The 14,011-nt window shown below is 36.8% G+C and overlaps 2 protein-coding genes across 7 annotated transcripts in view; one reads left to right on the top strand and one right to left on the bottom strand.

The window, feature by feature from the left end:
- The window catches only part of VPS54 (VPS54 subunit of GARP complex), a 136,941-nt gene that overhangs the window by 81,719 nt on the left and 41,211 nt on the right, over window positions 1–14,011 (top strand). For 3 of the 4 annotated variants that reach the window (XM_015070546.3, XM_027072352.2, XM_027072353.2), the window contains 2 exons: window positions 1,794–1,888; window positions 5,750–7,152. In XM_015070546.3, the coding sequence (XP_014926032.1) occupies window positions 1,794–1,888; window positions 5,750–5,855 (201 nt within the window). In that variant the 3' untranslated portion in view covers window positions 5,856–7,152. Of the gene's footprint in view, window positions 1–1,793; window positions 1,889–5,749; window positions 7,153–14,011 lie in introns of those variants that run through there. The other variant, XM_027072354.2, reaches the window with a different exon arrangement.
- Window positions 7,748–14,011, bottom strand: part of UGP2 (UDP-glucose pyrophosphorylase 2) — a 64,527-nt gene continuing 58,263 nt past the window's right edge. For all 3 annotated transcript variants that reach the window (XM_015070549.3, XM_015070551.3, XM_015070548.3), the window contains 3 exons: window positions 13,359–13,601; window positions 9,711–9,815; window positions 7,748–8,198 (listed from right to left, as the gene is read on the bottom strand). In XM_015070549.3, the coding sequence (XP_014926035.1) occupies window positions 8,091–8,198; window positions 9,711–9,815; window positions 13,359–13,601 (456 nt within the window). In that variant the 3' untranslated portion in view covers window positions 7,748–8,090. The remainder of the gene's footprint in view (window positions 8,199–9,710; window positions 9,816–13,358; window positions 13,602–14,011) is intronic.

Here is a 14,011-nt window from a genome sequence, read left to right as displayed (position 1 = left end):
GCTTTGCACTGATAGCAGTGAGCCTGATACGGGGCTTGAACCCACAAACCATGAGATCATGACCTGAGCTGAAGTCAGATGCTTAACTGACTGAGCCACCCAGGCGCCCCTCCAGTCTTCTTTACCCACCTTAGCTTGTTCCCTCTATACGAGGCTATCTCATTTGAGCCCAGTTGTAGAATGATACAGTGTTGGAATACAAGTTTAGTTGTATGACTAATGAGCTTAACTTTCACTGGAATTTTTGCTCTTCAAACAAGTTTCTTATTTGAGTTTGCCTCTAATTGGTTGAGTATATAGAAATGGTATCTGGGAGCAAATTAGGGTCTTTTGCCTATTCTTTCTCCTGGTGGTTTCCTTTCCCATACCACCTCAGACTTCCATCTGACAGTACCTGTTTTTCTGCATGCTTCCCTAGGTTTTCATTAATCATTCCAAAGTCATGATTAAATATCATCCAACTCCTTTGAGGCCCACTGAGGATTGAGGAGGAGCCATAAGATATGGAGCACCCACTTGGGTCTCTCTTTTTTTTTCCTTATTTCTTCCTAGCCAAGCCATCCTTCTCATTCCAAGTATAAGATCTCACCTCTGACATTCTCACTTTTTGGATTTGTCAATCTGAGTTCTAATTATGGCCAGGTCAAGGAGCTGGGCATATAGGTATTTCATATATATACTTTTTAATCTGCATCATAATTTAAAGGGAACTCTTATCAAAGCTGGGCAAGAATTAGATTTTTATGTCAGTATTGTCACATGAATACCAGTAATTCCACAAAATTCCATAGGTGCCTTTATATATATTTCCTCCCATAGAAAACATGTTACTCCACAAAATCATTTTTTTTAAAAAATTTTTTTTTAACATTTATTTATTTTTGAGACAGAGAGAGACAGAGCATGAACGGGGGGAGGGTCAGAGAGAGAGGGAGACACAGAATCTGAAACAGGCTCCAGGCTCTGAGCGGTCAGCACAGAGCCCGACGCGGGGCTCGAACTCACGGACCGCAAGATCATGACCTGAGCCGAAGTCGGACGCCCAACCGACTGAGCCACCCAGGCGCCCCCACAAAATCATTTCCAAAGATTAACTGTATATAATTTCAGGTCAGGTATTTCCCACAGAAGTATTGGGCCATTGAATCAAAACTCTGCATGCAGGAGCAGTAAAATACTTTGAAGTAATTTTATCAGTTTAGAAGGATGAAAGTATCTTTGCCTCTACCATTGTGACTTTGTTGTTTTGTCTTGAAGTTCCTATTTAATATACTGCAGAATTCTCCATTTCTTTATACCTGGCTTGGTTGATCCCAGTTATATATCCCAGAGGACTTCAAAGGAGCAGAAAGGCAGTGATAAATCATATCACTAAAAGAAGTACTGCTGATAAGAAGAAAAAGAGGTTTTATCCAAGTATAGAGAAAACTGTACTAAAATAGCAACTACATACCTTCAGAGTAGCATCTTAAAAGTATATCCAAAGCAAAGATTTTAAAAAAATATTTTCTCCTGGGTGGCTCAGTTGGTTAAGCGTCCAGCTCTTGATTTCAGCTGAGGTCGTGATCTCGAGTTTCAGGAGTTCGAGCCCCATGTCGGGCGCTGCACTGATAGTACCGAGCCTGCTTGGGATTCTCTCTCCCCCTCTCTGCCCCTCGTCTGCTCGTGCTCTCTCTCAAAATAAATAAATAAGTATATTTTTTCCAAATAATATTGATTTGATACTGATGACTCAGATGCTTATGTCTTCTATTTCAAAAGAGCTTTAAGAAACCATATTACTTCTTTTCCAGATGTTATTTTTAAGAATTAATGCAAGTTATAAACTCCACTTGAAAAAACAGTTATCTCATTTAAATGTGATAAATGATGGAGGACCTCAAAATGGGTATGTTTTCAACATATTTTTACTACATGCTCCAGTATTGGATTGCCTGATTGGTTTTTATTCATTATGTTGTCCTTTTCCATTATAATCTTGCCAGATCTGCACCATGGTAAAATCAGCAACTTTTTCAAAACTCTGTGGAGAGGACATCTATATCAACTTGTCTATCTACATTAAAGTATTTTATAAGTGGTCAATTACTTATATGTCTGTTTTGAGGTAGTGTGGGTCAGTAGCACATCCTTATGCAGTAGTCTCCCTGTATCCAGACAGGACTCAAAGTCCTACTTTGTAGCTGTGTGACCATGAGAAGGTCCATTTAACTTCTGCCTTATTTATAAAATGAGGATAAAATCTTCTGTAACTTTCATAAGGTTACAAAAAAATGTGTGTGTATGTACATTTTTATTGTAAGCTTTTGAACAAATTATATGTACTATCAGTGAAATATTTTAGTTATACAAAACAATTTAGAATCAGAAAACTTGGGTTAAGTTCTGCCACTTACTAGTTGTGTGATGTTAGGTAAATCACTTTTATTTTTGCACTTTTATTTTCTTGGATTTGAAAATAGGGATGATGGTAAAAAGTACCATCACAAAATTTTTGTGAAGAACATAAAGATATGGGGAAAAATTATATAAAATACAAAAGCACTGATCATGAAGCTACATCCTAGTATGATTTTCTCAGTGTGTTACCTGTTCTGTGGATTTTAGGAATAAAACATTAAGTTTTGGGCTTCAGTTTCAAACTTATAGGAACAAATGAAAAAATGCATTTTGTAGTCAGAAATTGGCCCTGTCCAACAAAACAAGTACACTGAATTGATTTTGCAAAAAATATTTGGGAGCTTCATAATACTGAATGTGTTGGCCACGCTGAGTTAGTTTTATGCAACAATCTGATTCTCTCCCTTAATTATTACCTGGTTCTTCTTTTTCTTTTTTTTTTTTTAGAATTGTTATTTTCAAAAGTTTCAGAGCCACAGAAAAGTTCAAGGACAGTTTAATGAATACCAAATATGTCTCAGAGACTATTTTTAAAAAACTAGTACTTTTAAGCCTACTCGACCCATAGCCTTCTATTTTTATTCCCATAGCTAAGTCTGGGTTGGTTCGTTCATGGGTTTTTCTGACCAGTAGTTCTGAAGCATTGAAGCTAACTCATTACCTATTATTTTCTCTGTTAATATAGCTATTTGGGGGTCTTACCAACCTAGAGATCTTCACTGTCATACACTTTTAAAGACACTAATTCTGTGTAAGTCAGTTCATGTCTTGTGAGTGATTCCTTGAAAGATAGAATTCCCTGAAAATTGACCTCTAGACTCTAGCAAAAGACATAATAAACTACCTGCTTATAAGTAATTTTTGTTCCTGGAATGGCTTTAAAAATGTACTTTTTTTTTTCAAGATGAAATTCACATAAAATTAACCATTTTGCAGTTAACAATTCAGTAGCAGTTAGTGCATTCACAAGTGTGTTCTAGTTCCTGTTGTCTAGTTGTCCCGTCAGATAATAAAATAAGATCAAAGCTTAAAAAAAAAACCCAAGAAGAAACCCTGTACCCATTAAGCAGTTACTTGCTACCTTCCTTCTCCCCAGTCCTGTTTTTTAAATGGAATTTTTTTAATTTCAGACATTTTAAAAATACAGACCTAAAGAAAATATTTGTATTGCTGCTACTTAATCATTAACATTTATCATTTCGCTTGGAAAAATGTTCATAATGTTTTTAAAAAAATGGCATTTCAAATGAAATTGAAGTATTCCTGGCTCCCATCTCCAGTCCCATTCTCTTTCCCCAACCTTAGTCAATATTTCTAATAAATTTGGCCTACATTTTTAAGTCCTTCTCCTTATCTCTAGATCTTAAAAAAAATATGTAGCACTGTTTTATAAACTTACATGGTATATTGTACATGTGCTGCTTACTTTATTCCACTCAGCATTGTTACTGGTTTATCTATTTGATAGGAGTTGTCCATTTTTTGACATTTCTCCCACTTGAATCAACTATATTTAATGCAGCCATTTCCCCAAGAGAGATTTCTAAGTTATTACTTTTTTCCATTACAACTATGCCACAGTGAAGATCTATATGCATGTCTAGTGAGTGGTGTAATCATTTCTTTAGAGTATATCCACAAGTTAATACCAGCATATGTACATTTTCACTCGGCTAGGTTTTGCCAGAATATTCTTCAAAGTAACTGCACCATGTTGTCAACATTTGCTATTAGATTTTTTTAATAATTGCAGGTGGTATCTTGTTTTGATTTGCATTTCCTAATGTTTGTCATCTTTTCATATATTCATTAGTCACTGAAGTGTTCTCATTTCACTTTTCCTGTTCATTTTCTTTGTCCATTTTTCTCTTGGGCATTATCTTTTTCTTGTCGATTTTAGATTTTTGCATATGCTCTCAAGCTAATCTTTTGTTGGTTATGTGTTTGCCAATATTTCCTTTTATGTTAAACAATAATTTTCAACTTTGATAGGATTATGGAAATATTTTTAAATGGAGATTTATGTTAATTTTAGGTTTAGTTTTGAATGTGGGGGACCTTGCCTTAGAAAGGTTTTCTGTTTTGAGCTGTTGCTGTTAGTTTCAGTGCACTTACCATATCACAAGTATAATTTCAAATCTTTTTAAAGCATCTTAATTAGATGAGTTTTAAATGAAAAATATGGTCCTTGTTAAATTCTGCCATGTGATGAAAGGTCAAACATTAAGCACGTTAAGTCCAAAAGCATTTATAAATTAGACTGTAGTACAAACATTAAGGGTGCTTCTAACACCTCTGTCCCCATGTAGTCCAGCGATCCAGAACTTACGTGTTCATTAAAATACTAAAGCTGGATTTCTTCTTCTCTTTTACAAACTACTAAATTAAGGTCTCCTATTCTTCCATGGGCCATATTTGTCAAAATATACATCTACTCAGACCAGTCCCTGTTTTACATGCATGGAGCTTTGATATGTATCTGAGTGTTATTTCCTGGAATGTTCTCTCAAGTGTAGACATTAATGTGACAGCTCAATGCTCAAAAGTGTTAACACTTTCTTTTCTCATCTCGTGTTGCTATATATCAGTATCTAGTTTTATATGTAGTAATATATATGCATGGATCCCAGCCTTCATTAGCTTCTTTGGATGTTACTCAGGAAACCTTGTCTTTCACCTGATTTCATTAGTCATATATATGTACAGTTGATCCTTGAACTATGCAGGAGTTAGGGGCACCAAACTACTCACAAGTAGAAAACCCACATGTAGCTTTTGATTCCCCAGAAACTGAAGTACCAGTACCCACTGTTGACCGGAAGCTTTACTGTTAATATCAACAGCTGACTGACACATACTTTGTATGTTATATACTATATTCTTATAATAAAGTAAGCTGGAGAAAATGTTTTGAAAATCATAAGAGAAAGTACATTTAGTGCTCTACTATGTCAAAAAAAATCTAATTAGATCCACGCAGTTCAAAGCTGTGTTGTTCAAGGGTCAACTGTATAGTCTAGTGACAACTGATTACAAAAAAAATCTTAACCTATTATTTTTCTATTTTGTTTCATGCTTTTTAAAGATAAATCTATTTTTTATTGGGCAGAATTATGAAACCAATTTCAACCTGCACTGGTTTATTCCTTTCCAAGATATTTATTGTTGAAATAGAGCGCTCTAACTATATGATGGCAGGAATCTTGCTAAGAGAAATATATTGACATTTGGTCCCTAGGAAATCTGAATTTTAATAGTCTAGCAGCTAGGAATAAGACTGACTCTGTGAGCATTGCTACTTTATCGTAGAGTGTGTGAGATTAAAAATAGTTTTCTCTCCAATGTTTAGGTTGGTCACAGCAGATGTAGCTTTTTACACTGGAAATCTTCAAGCCTTAAAAGGCCTTAAAGATTTGGACCTAAATATGTCCGAGATCTGGGAACAGAAGAGGTGATGACATACTGGAAAACTGGGTAGCTCATCTGACCATGGGATGTGTATGTTTGTGAAGAAAATATGGATGCCTGTGATTCAAGAACTGAACCTGGAACCCAGAGTGAACGGGATAGGGGAAGGGGGAAAGGAAAGTATCAGTGTTGGGAAACTGGGATTCAGTGGGATCTACAAGGAATGCCATTTTTATGCTTCCTTCAGTGAGGAGTAACTGATCAGGTGTCTATAACATTTTTCATTCTCTCTGGAAACAGACTCAGGTTTCTTTGGACCAAATCCAAAAGAACACATAGCTGTAACACAGCTGTAGTTGACTAGAATGCTCTGTATACTTTATATTAAAAAATGCTTTGCATTTCTTCCAGTGCAATGAAATTCATATGGTGTCCCACCTTATTTAATGATGGTACAATTTAAAATATTAAAATCTTAGTCAACCTCTGTAGAAAGTTTTCTCTATGAAAGTAAAGCTGTTTGAAAAATTATTTTTTTACACAGATCTTTCTATGAAAAATAAACATCTTTTGATTGCTTGGATTTAGGAACTCAATTTTTGTTTTAGTGACCAATGTCAAGTTTCAGGCCTCGTGTGTCACGTATTTAATCTTTCTACCACCACTGTATGTCATCTGAGTAAAGCCTTCCAGAATAGTCTAAATACTTGAAAGTCTGATCACAGTAATAATTAAAGAAAAAGATATTGACATTTATTTATGCAACTACTAATTTAAATACTTTTCAGAAGGGGTATGTGAAAGGCTGCAGTTTAATAGCTGTATTTTTATACAAGTATCTATGAAGGGTTGGTTTGTGGGTTTTTTTGCCTTTTTATTTCTAGTAAATGGTTAGAATACATTTTCATATATTCTGCGTATTTATGAGTTCTCATTTTAACATTTAGATAACAGATGAAGTATGGCCCCCTTGGGTTTTTGTTTTTAAGTTACTTTCGACATGTATATGAACAAAGACCAGGGAGAAATGGAACTTTTAAAATATAGGCTGCTGTTCTGCGGCCAGAAATAAGGTGATGAGTAACTTATTTAAAGATTTTATAATACCTACCTTCAAAATTAGAATCAGCAGCACTCCACAAATGAAAGTGCCTGTGCCTCACCTCACACCGGGAGTCTTGCCTAACCCCGTCAGAGTGCCTAATCTTGTTGTGATTATGTACAATGAAATAATAGTCTTATTTTGTGCTCTTCCATTTCCTAAAAGGAAAGCCTGTTTTCTTTATCATTACTAAGGTATGTCATTGGTTCTTAAACTGTCTAAAATAAAGCTGTAAAAAATTACCAGACTTTATAAGGCAACTTTTTTTTTTAATACTGTACAAGTAAATTTTAAATTACAAGCAGCCTACTTAAAAACAAGAATGGAAAAATTAGAAAATGTAATTAATCCTTAGAGAAAAGCCACAAATTCAACTACCAGCAGAGCTGATTTGGAAGGTTATTCATGAATATTTTCAGTGACAACAAGAAAGCTTCAAGGAAAGCGAACTTGTTATAAAGTTCTACCTCCACCCCACCATACTGGAGAACAAGTATGTAAGTGAAAAACCCTACCTCTACCCACCCCATCCCTTCACCTGGGAAAAGAAACATTACTTTGTGTTCATAAGTGGAGAGTCTGTGGAAAGCATGGCAGGCATCCCAGCTTTAGAACTAGATGAAAGGTATGGAATACCTTCAGGTTTAATTCCTATGGAAAGAATGATGTGGTTAAGATTCTTAGAAATGCAAAAACTAGATGTGTCAGGTAGCTGGCCAGTGAATACTTAAATATTTCAAGACTAAATCTTCCAAACGAAATAGCAACTTTCGCAAGAGTCAACTGTTTTTCTTCATTTCATAAAGTGAGCATTGAAAGTATACATGTACACATGGATTGCCTCACAGCTTTATTTTTTAAATCACAAGCAATTCAAAGTGACCATCATTGAGGCCTCTGTTCAAAGATGTTCCAGCAGAGCTGCCCCAGTTTTAAGATTAAACAATATTGCACTTTAAGATGAACTTTCAGGATCCTCATTAAAGAAAAGTATTGCTTCCAACTGTGCTTTTCTTGGACTAAAAGCATATTGCAAACTCTACTTTAAAAATTAACACTGCAGGGTACAGTAGCATAGTAAAGTACCTGCCAATTTTAGAATCCTAGAGAACATTTCATCGTTAAGAAACTGTTAGCCCATAATTAGTATGAAGTGTACACAGTATTTTTTTTTTTCATTTCAGTGGTCCAAGATCCGAAGGTTCCCAGATACAATCTTGTTCTCTAATACTGCTCCAGGTGGGATGTCAATTCGGTCACCATGATTTGCAATGATGATAACTGTTCCCTATGTGACAGGGAAAATCAAACAGAAGAGAGTGTACTTGAAACCAGCCGAAATGCAACTGATTTCCTTACAATCACCGAATTTATGCAGAATTCCATTTACAATGGAACAGTTGTATTTCTAAGCAATATTAACCATGAAAAAATATGTTAAGGAAAATTGTATAATGTGTCCCTCTAACAATCCTGGCAGTAGTTCCAGATGCCCTGCCTCTGTATCAGAGGTGGTACCAGGAGTGAGAAGTGGACCCAGTGCCACAGCATAACTGGCCCTTTCGAAGAACCACTTGCAATGTCACCAGCATTACCTACCTTCATAAAGATACTGAGGTGCTTGGTTTATATTTACATATAGGTTTGGATTTGTTTTGTTGTTAAAACCAGTTTACTAATTTATTTTTCATGTCTTAGGGGAGGCTGTTTAGATGAGGCAGTCTCAGCAATAAAGTTCCATGTACATATATGTATATATACACACGTATGTATGTCTGTATAGTTGACCCTGGAACAACATGTGTTTGTGCAAGTCCATTTACATGCATTTTTTTGATTCAGTACTATAAATGTCTTTTCCTTATGATTTCCTTAACATTTTCTTTTCTCTAGCTTGCTTTGTTATAAGAATACAGTACATAATAAAAACACCTACTAAAATATGTGTTAATCAACTATTATCAGTAAGGCTTCCACTCAGTAATAGACTATTAGTCTAGGGGAATCAAAAGTTAGATGGGGATTTTCAGCTGCATGGGGCTCAGCACCCCAAATCCCCCATGTTGTTCAGGGGTCAACTGTATATACATCTAGACACACACATATATATATACATACACATATATCCTTATGTTTTTTTCAAGATCTTCATTTAAGTAGTTTTACTAAGAATGCCACATGTAATGTAGGCATAGGATTTTTAAAAAAATAATTAGGAAAAAGCTGTGGTATCTTTGGTTCTGCGCTTTAATATTTATACCCATAGTCCTTCCTATTTCTTAAGCTTGAAGAATACTCAAAGTACCCAAGTACTATGGTGTAGTATCTTTACTATCAGTAAGATCTGTATCTTTAGACTGATGACAACAGATTACCTTAACAGGAATAGATTATGTTCAGTATAACTGAAGTTGCCATTTTTTCTCCTTTCATTAAGATTCAGATTTGGTGAGCTAATGCTAATTTAACAGTGATTCTATTTTAAAGACTCCAATTTTCAGTAAAATAGTACCAGTTAAATTACTTCATGGTATTTGTTTTCCATTTGAATGCTATATTCCATAAAGTTCATATATACAACAATTATGATTGTATTTTAACTATGTTGTATTTCTACGGAAGATAGTATTAATACTAAATATTGTGGTAAGCTATTTCATTTTTTAAATGTATTTATGTCTTATAAACAAACATCTGGTATAGACTAAGAAGTATTCCTTAAAATAAAGGTAAATTTAGGACTAGAAAATTAAACTTGTTTTGTAAAGCTAGCAGAACGAAAAATTTCATCTTAACACACCTTTAGTGAAACATGCTTGCCAAATGTCACATCTCCTGAAACTGTGAGGTGATCCAATTCAAGCATATCTGGTATACTTTCAAATCTCCTTAGATAATCCTGAACCTGAAAGAAAAGAGAAGGAAGAAGAAATTGTTTCAAAAATGGGTTAACAGAAAAAGCAGGTATTCAATTTACAAGTTAGTTTAACTGAACTGTGAAAACATTATTTATGGCCAAGCTCAGACCCTCTATGGGAAGAACCAATTTATTAAGCACTTTCTATATGCTAGATCCTGTGCAGGAGAGACCAGGAGATATGAACAACATCCTTACAATCAAGCAATTTATAACACCACTGAGCAGATCAGACAATAAATTAAAAGATAGGGGTGCCTGGGTGGCTCAGTTGGTTGAGCAGCGAGTGACTCTTGACTTTGACTCGGGTCATGATCTCATGGTTCTTGAGTTCAAGCCCCATGTTGGGTTCTGCACTGACAGGCTCTGAGATTCCTAATCTCTCTCTCTGTCCCCTCCCCCCCCATAAACAAACATTAAATACATACACACATACATACATAAAAAGGTATCCAGGGTGCCTAGATGGCTCAGTCAGTTAAGCATCTGACTTTGGCTCAGGTCATGATCTCATGGCTTGTGGGTTTGAGCCCCGTATTGGGCTCTATGCGACAGCTAAGAGCCTGCTTCGGATTCTGTATCTCCCTATCTGTTCCTCCCCCATTTGTTCTCGCTCGCTCTCTCAAAAATGAATGAATTAATCAAAACATAACCAACATGATAAGAGCCCAGTGAGTAATTCAAATAATCTGGAGTTTAGCTGGAAAGAGAAAGAGAGATCATCACTGTTTGAAGCAACCTAGACTGGAGCTGGGCTTTATGAGATGGGTAGGATTCAGAAGAAATGGAGTATTTCATGAACAGCAGCACAAATTATCATTATAAATGATCATTATCTTTACCGCCTCTTGTTTCCTTAGATTTATAGGCACTAGAAATTGTCTGTCTTATATGGCCTCATTTCCTGTTTTGCTAAGAAAATTAGAAGCAACCTGAAAAGTTTCACTGGCTTCTACTACCACTCAGTTGCTCCCTAGCCCATTACTCTGTCCCTCCTGTTACTGGGGTGGGACTCTTTACTCCAACTTAAGGCCAGTCCTTCTTATGGCCTAATTCAAGGGTATTATCCAGTGATTATTTCTCCTTCAATGTTTTCTCCCTCTGACTGCATCAATTCTGATCAATGTATAAATGTGCCATAAATTCTCCCACCTTTAAAAAGCAAACACAATATCTCAAATCATATATCCCTTTCTATCTATGACTGCTTTTTATTGTTGCTTTTCTGTAAAACCAATTTCTTGAATTAGTTGTCCAAATTCATCTAATTTCTCTTCTATTAAATCCATTCCAGTCAGGCTCCAGAACCTCTATATTGATAAATGTGGTGGTGAATTCTCCTTGATCTTACTGGAACCATTCATCTTACTTGAATCAGCAGCAACACCTGACACAGGTGATCTTTCTTTCTTCTTTCTTTCAACATTTTCTTAATTTGGCTTTCAGGACATACACATTCATGGTTTTCCATGCAGTTCCTCACCTGTAACTCGTCAGTCACCTTTACTGCTTCCTTCACCTCATCCCCATCCTCTAAGCCTTGACTACCTTAGGGCTCAGTTCTTGGGACACCTCCTCCTAGGTGATCCCTATCTCATGGCCTTAAATACCAGCTGTACATGAAGGACATGTACCTATATCTTCTAGATCTCTCCTCTGATCTAAAAAGAACCTAATAAATTTGAAGGTCTAATAAACTCAGTATCTCCAAAACTCAACTCCCCATCTTGCTTTCCCTACATCTGTTCCCCTAAACCTACTTCCCCCATTTCTGTAAGTGGCTGGCAATTCCATGCTTCCAATTGCACAAGCTAAAAACCTTGGCGTCTTTCCTAATCTTTTCTCTTACACTCCCCATCTAGTCCAACAGCAAATTCTGTAGCTACAACTTTCAAAATATCTCAGAATGTCAACTATTTCCACTGCCATCACCCTGGTCAAAGCCACCATTTCCTCTTGCCAGGATTCCTGCAATAGCCTGTTCCCTGGTTTCCCTGATTCCACTCTTGCTCACCAGATCAGTCACTTCACCCCTCAGCTCACAACTCTGATGGTTTTTCATCCACCAGAAGAAAAGAAAAAAAAAAAAGCCACCTACATTCCCAGTATTCAATGACAAGGTTCTACATATTGGGCTTGTTCCCTCTTTGACCAACTCCTCCCCCCATCTCTCATTTGCTCTGCCCCAGGCAGACTGTGTTCTGTCCCTAAAACACATTCATCCTCTGAGTAGCCATTAACCACTCAGCCCATATTCTCAAATTAGAGCAGCTCAAGTTCTTATCTCCTGCAGGGTATGGAAGAGGCTAGAAAGAGTGAGGGGAAAGTGAAGGCAGGGTGAGGCTGGGTAGAAAAATGGCTGACAATACCCTTTCAGAATGTGGGAAAATGGTGAGTATTTGTACCACCAGGATTTTCCCAGCTCAGCCAGGCTGATGAGAGGCACCCAAAACAGGGACTGATGCTATCCTGGGAAATGCAGCACAGCCACAAGACCCAGAATCATCTGCCATCAATATATGAGGCAGTACATACCTCCACACCAGGTGGCACTTAAACCACAACCAGGACTAGAACAGGCCTGGAGGGCATAACAGGACTCCAGGCCAGCCACAAAGGCTCACCCTGTCACCTTCATTAACCTCACAATATTTTATGTGATGAAATTTTTTTAAATATTAATTTATGAGAGAGAAACAGAAAGGCAGCAAGAGCAGGGGAAAGAGGGAGAGGTAGAGAAGCCCAAGCAGGCCCCTCACTGTCAGCGCAGAGCCCTATATGGGGCTCAATCCAACAAACCATGAGATCACGACCCAAGCTGAAACCAAGAGTCAGAGACTTAAGTGACTGAGCCACCCGGGAACCTACATGATGAAATTTTTTGAATTCCATTTATCATGTTAGGGTGGGGTTTTACTATACTTGCTATTGCCCTTGCCTGGAATGCTTTTCACCCCAGATACTTGCATGATATACTTCATTTCTCAGTGAGACCGTCTCTCTGGCCACCCAGTATAAAATTATACCAACACCACCCACCCACACATTTCCTACTCCTGCTTTATTCTCCTTCATACTATTTCCCATCACTTGACATATATACATTTATTTGCTTATTATCATTCTTACCTCACCAGAATATTCACGAAGGCAAGGATTTTAGTCCATTTTATTTGCTGCTAAATATCCAGCACTTAGATCACTGCCCAGCACATGGTAGGGGCTCAATATTTGTTAAACAATTAACATTCTCCCACTGATGAAAACAGTAAATGGTTTTACAGGAGACATAAAGTAAAATGTCCCAAAATGTAAACATTCTTTTCTACTCTATAGCAATAATCAGATTTCAAAAGTGAATTACATGTTTATCTTCAACAGCTGATTCCTTTTAAAAGACATCAAAGACAGAGGACTATAATAGGTTAGCAGCTGAGACTAATTAGACCCCAATTCATATGTGTACCATTTTTATACTTACACATTTAAGAAATACAAATGCACATGTATATCGTATCTATCATTACGTACCTTTGTAAAAGAACTGCCTAATTTAACCAAGGGTACTGTAGGAAATTCCCTCTTTTCACTCATTGTCAAAGATCCTGCATTAAGGCTATAGAGGTTTGACATCACAAGCAAGAGATCTGATGTGGTTTTGACAGGTAGAAAACGGCTCCTAGGAACATTAATACCTAGAGAGTTCTCAAAACTTTTAATGGCAGCCCCTACTGCAGTTTCTAACTGAATGACATTCAGGCCTCCATCCAAAGTCTGTAAGAAAAAAAAAGGAGTCAGGGGGAGAGGAGAAACAGGTTTTAGCAACTTTGTTTCGTGGAGGCTAGTTAATATTTGGGGAGTGGTTTCAGAGACCCATTGAAGGAAACAAGGATTTTGAGAACTGATATTTAGCAAACACATACCATATGCCAGGTGCTTATACATATGTGGTCTTTTTTTGGCGTCATAACTCCTCTCTTTATTAATATTTCCATTTTACAATAAGGAACCAAATGTTCACAGAAAACTCATGCAAGGTGCCTGTCTGTGGCCAAAAGACCTTTAAGTGTCAGAGCAACAAGTAAGACCGAGGTCGGTTGCTCTATTTTTGGGCCCTGTGCTCTTGCTGCTACCACAGCCCCAGGTGAAGTGAGGGTACCAGGGCTTGGTACACTAAAGAGATG

This window comes from Acinonyx jubatus, chromosome A3 (genome assembly GCF_027475565.1).
Source record: "Acinonyx jubatus isolate Ajub_Pintada_27869175 chromosome A3, VMU_Ajub_asm_v1.0, whole genome shotgun sequence".
Classification (NCBI taxonomy): Eukaryota; Metazoa; Chordata; class Mammalia; order Carnivora; family Felidae; genus Acinonyx; species Acinonyx jubatus.
Note: the sequence above shows the minus strand (reverse complement) of the source record. Positions and strands in the feature narration are given on the sequence as shown.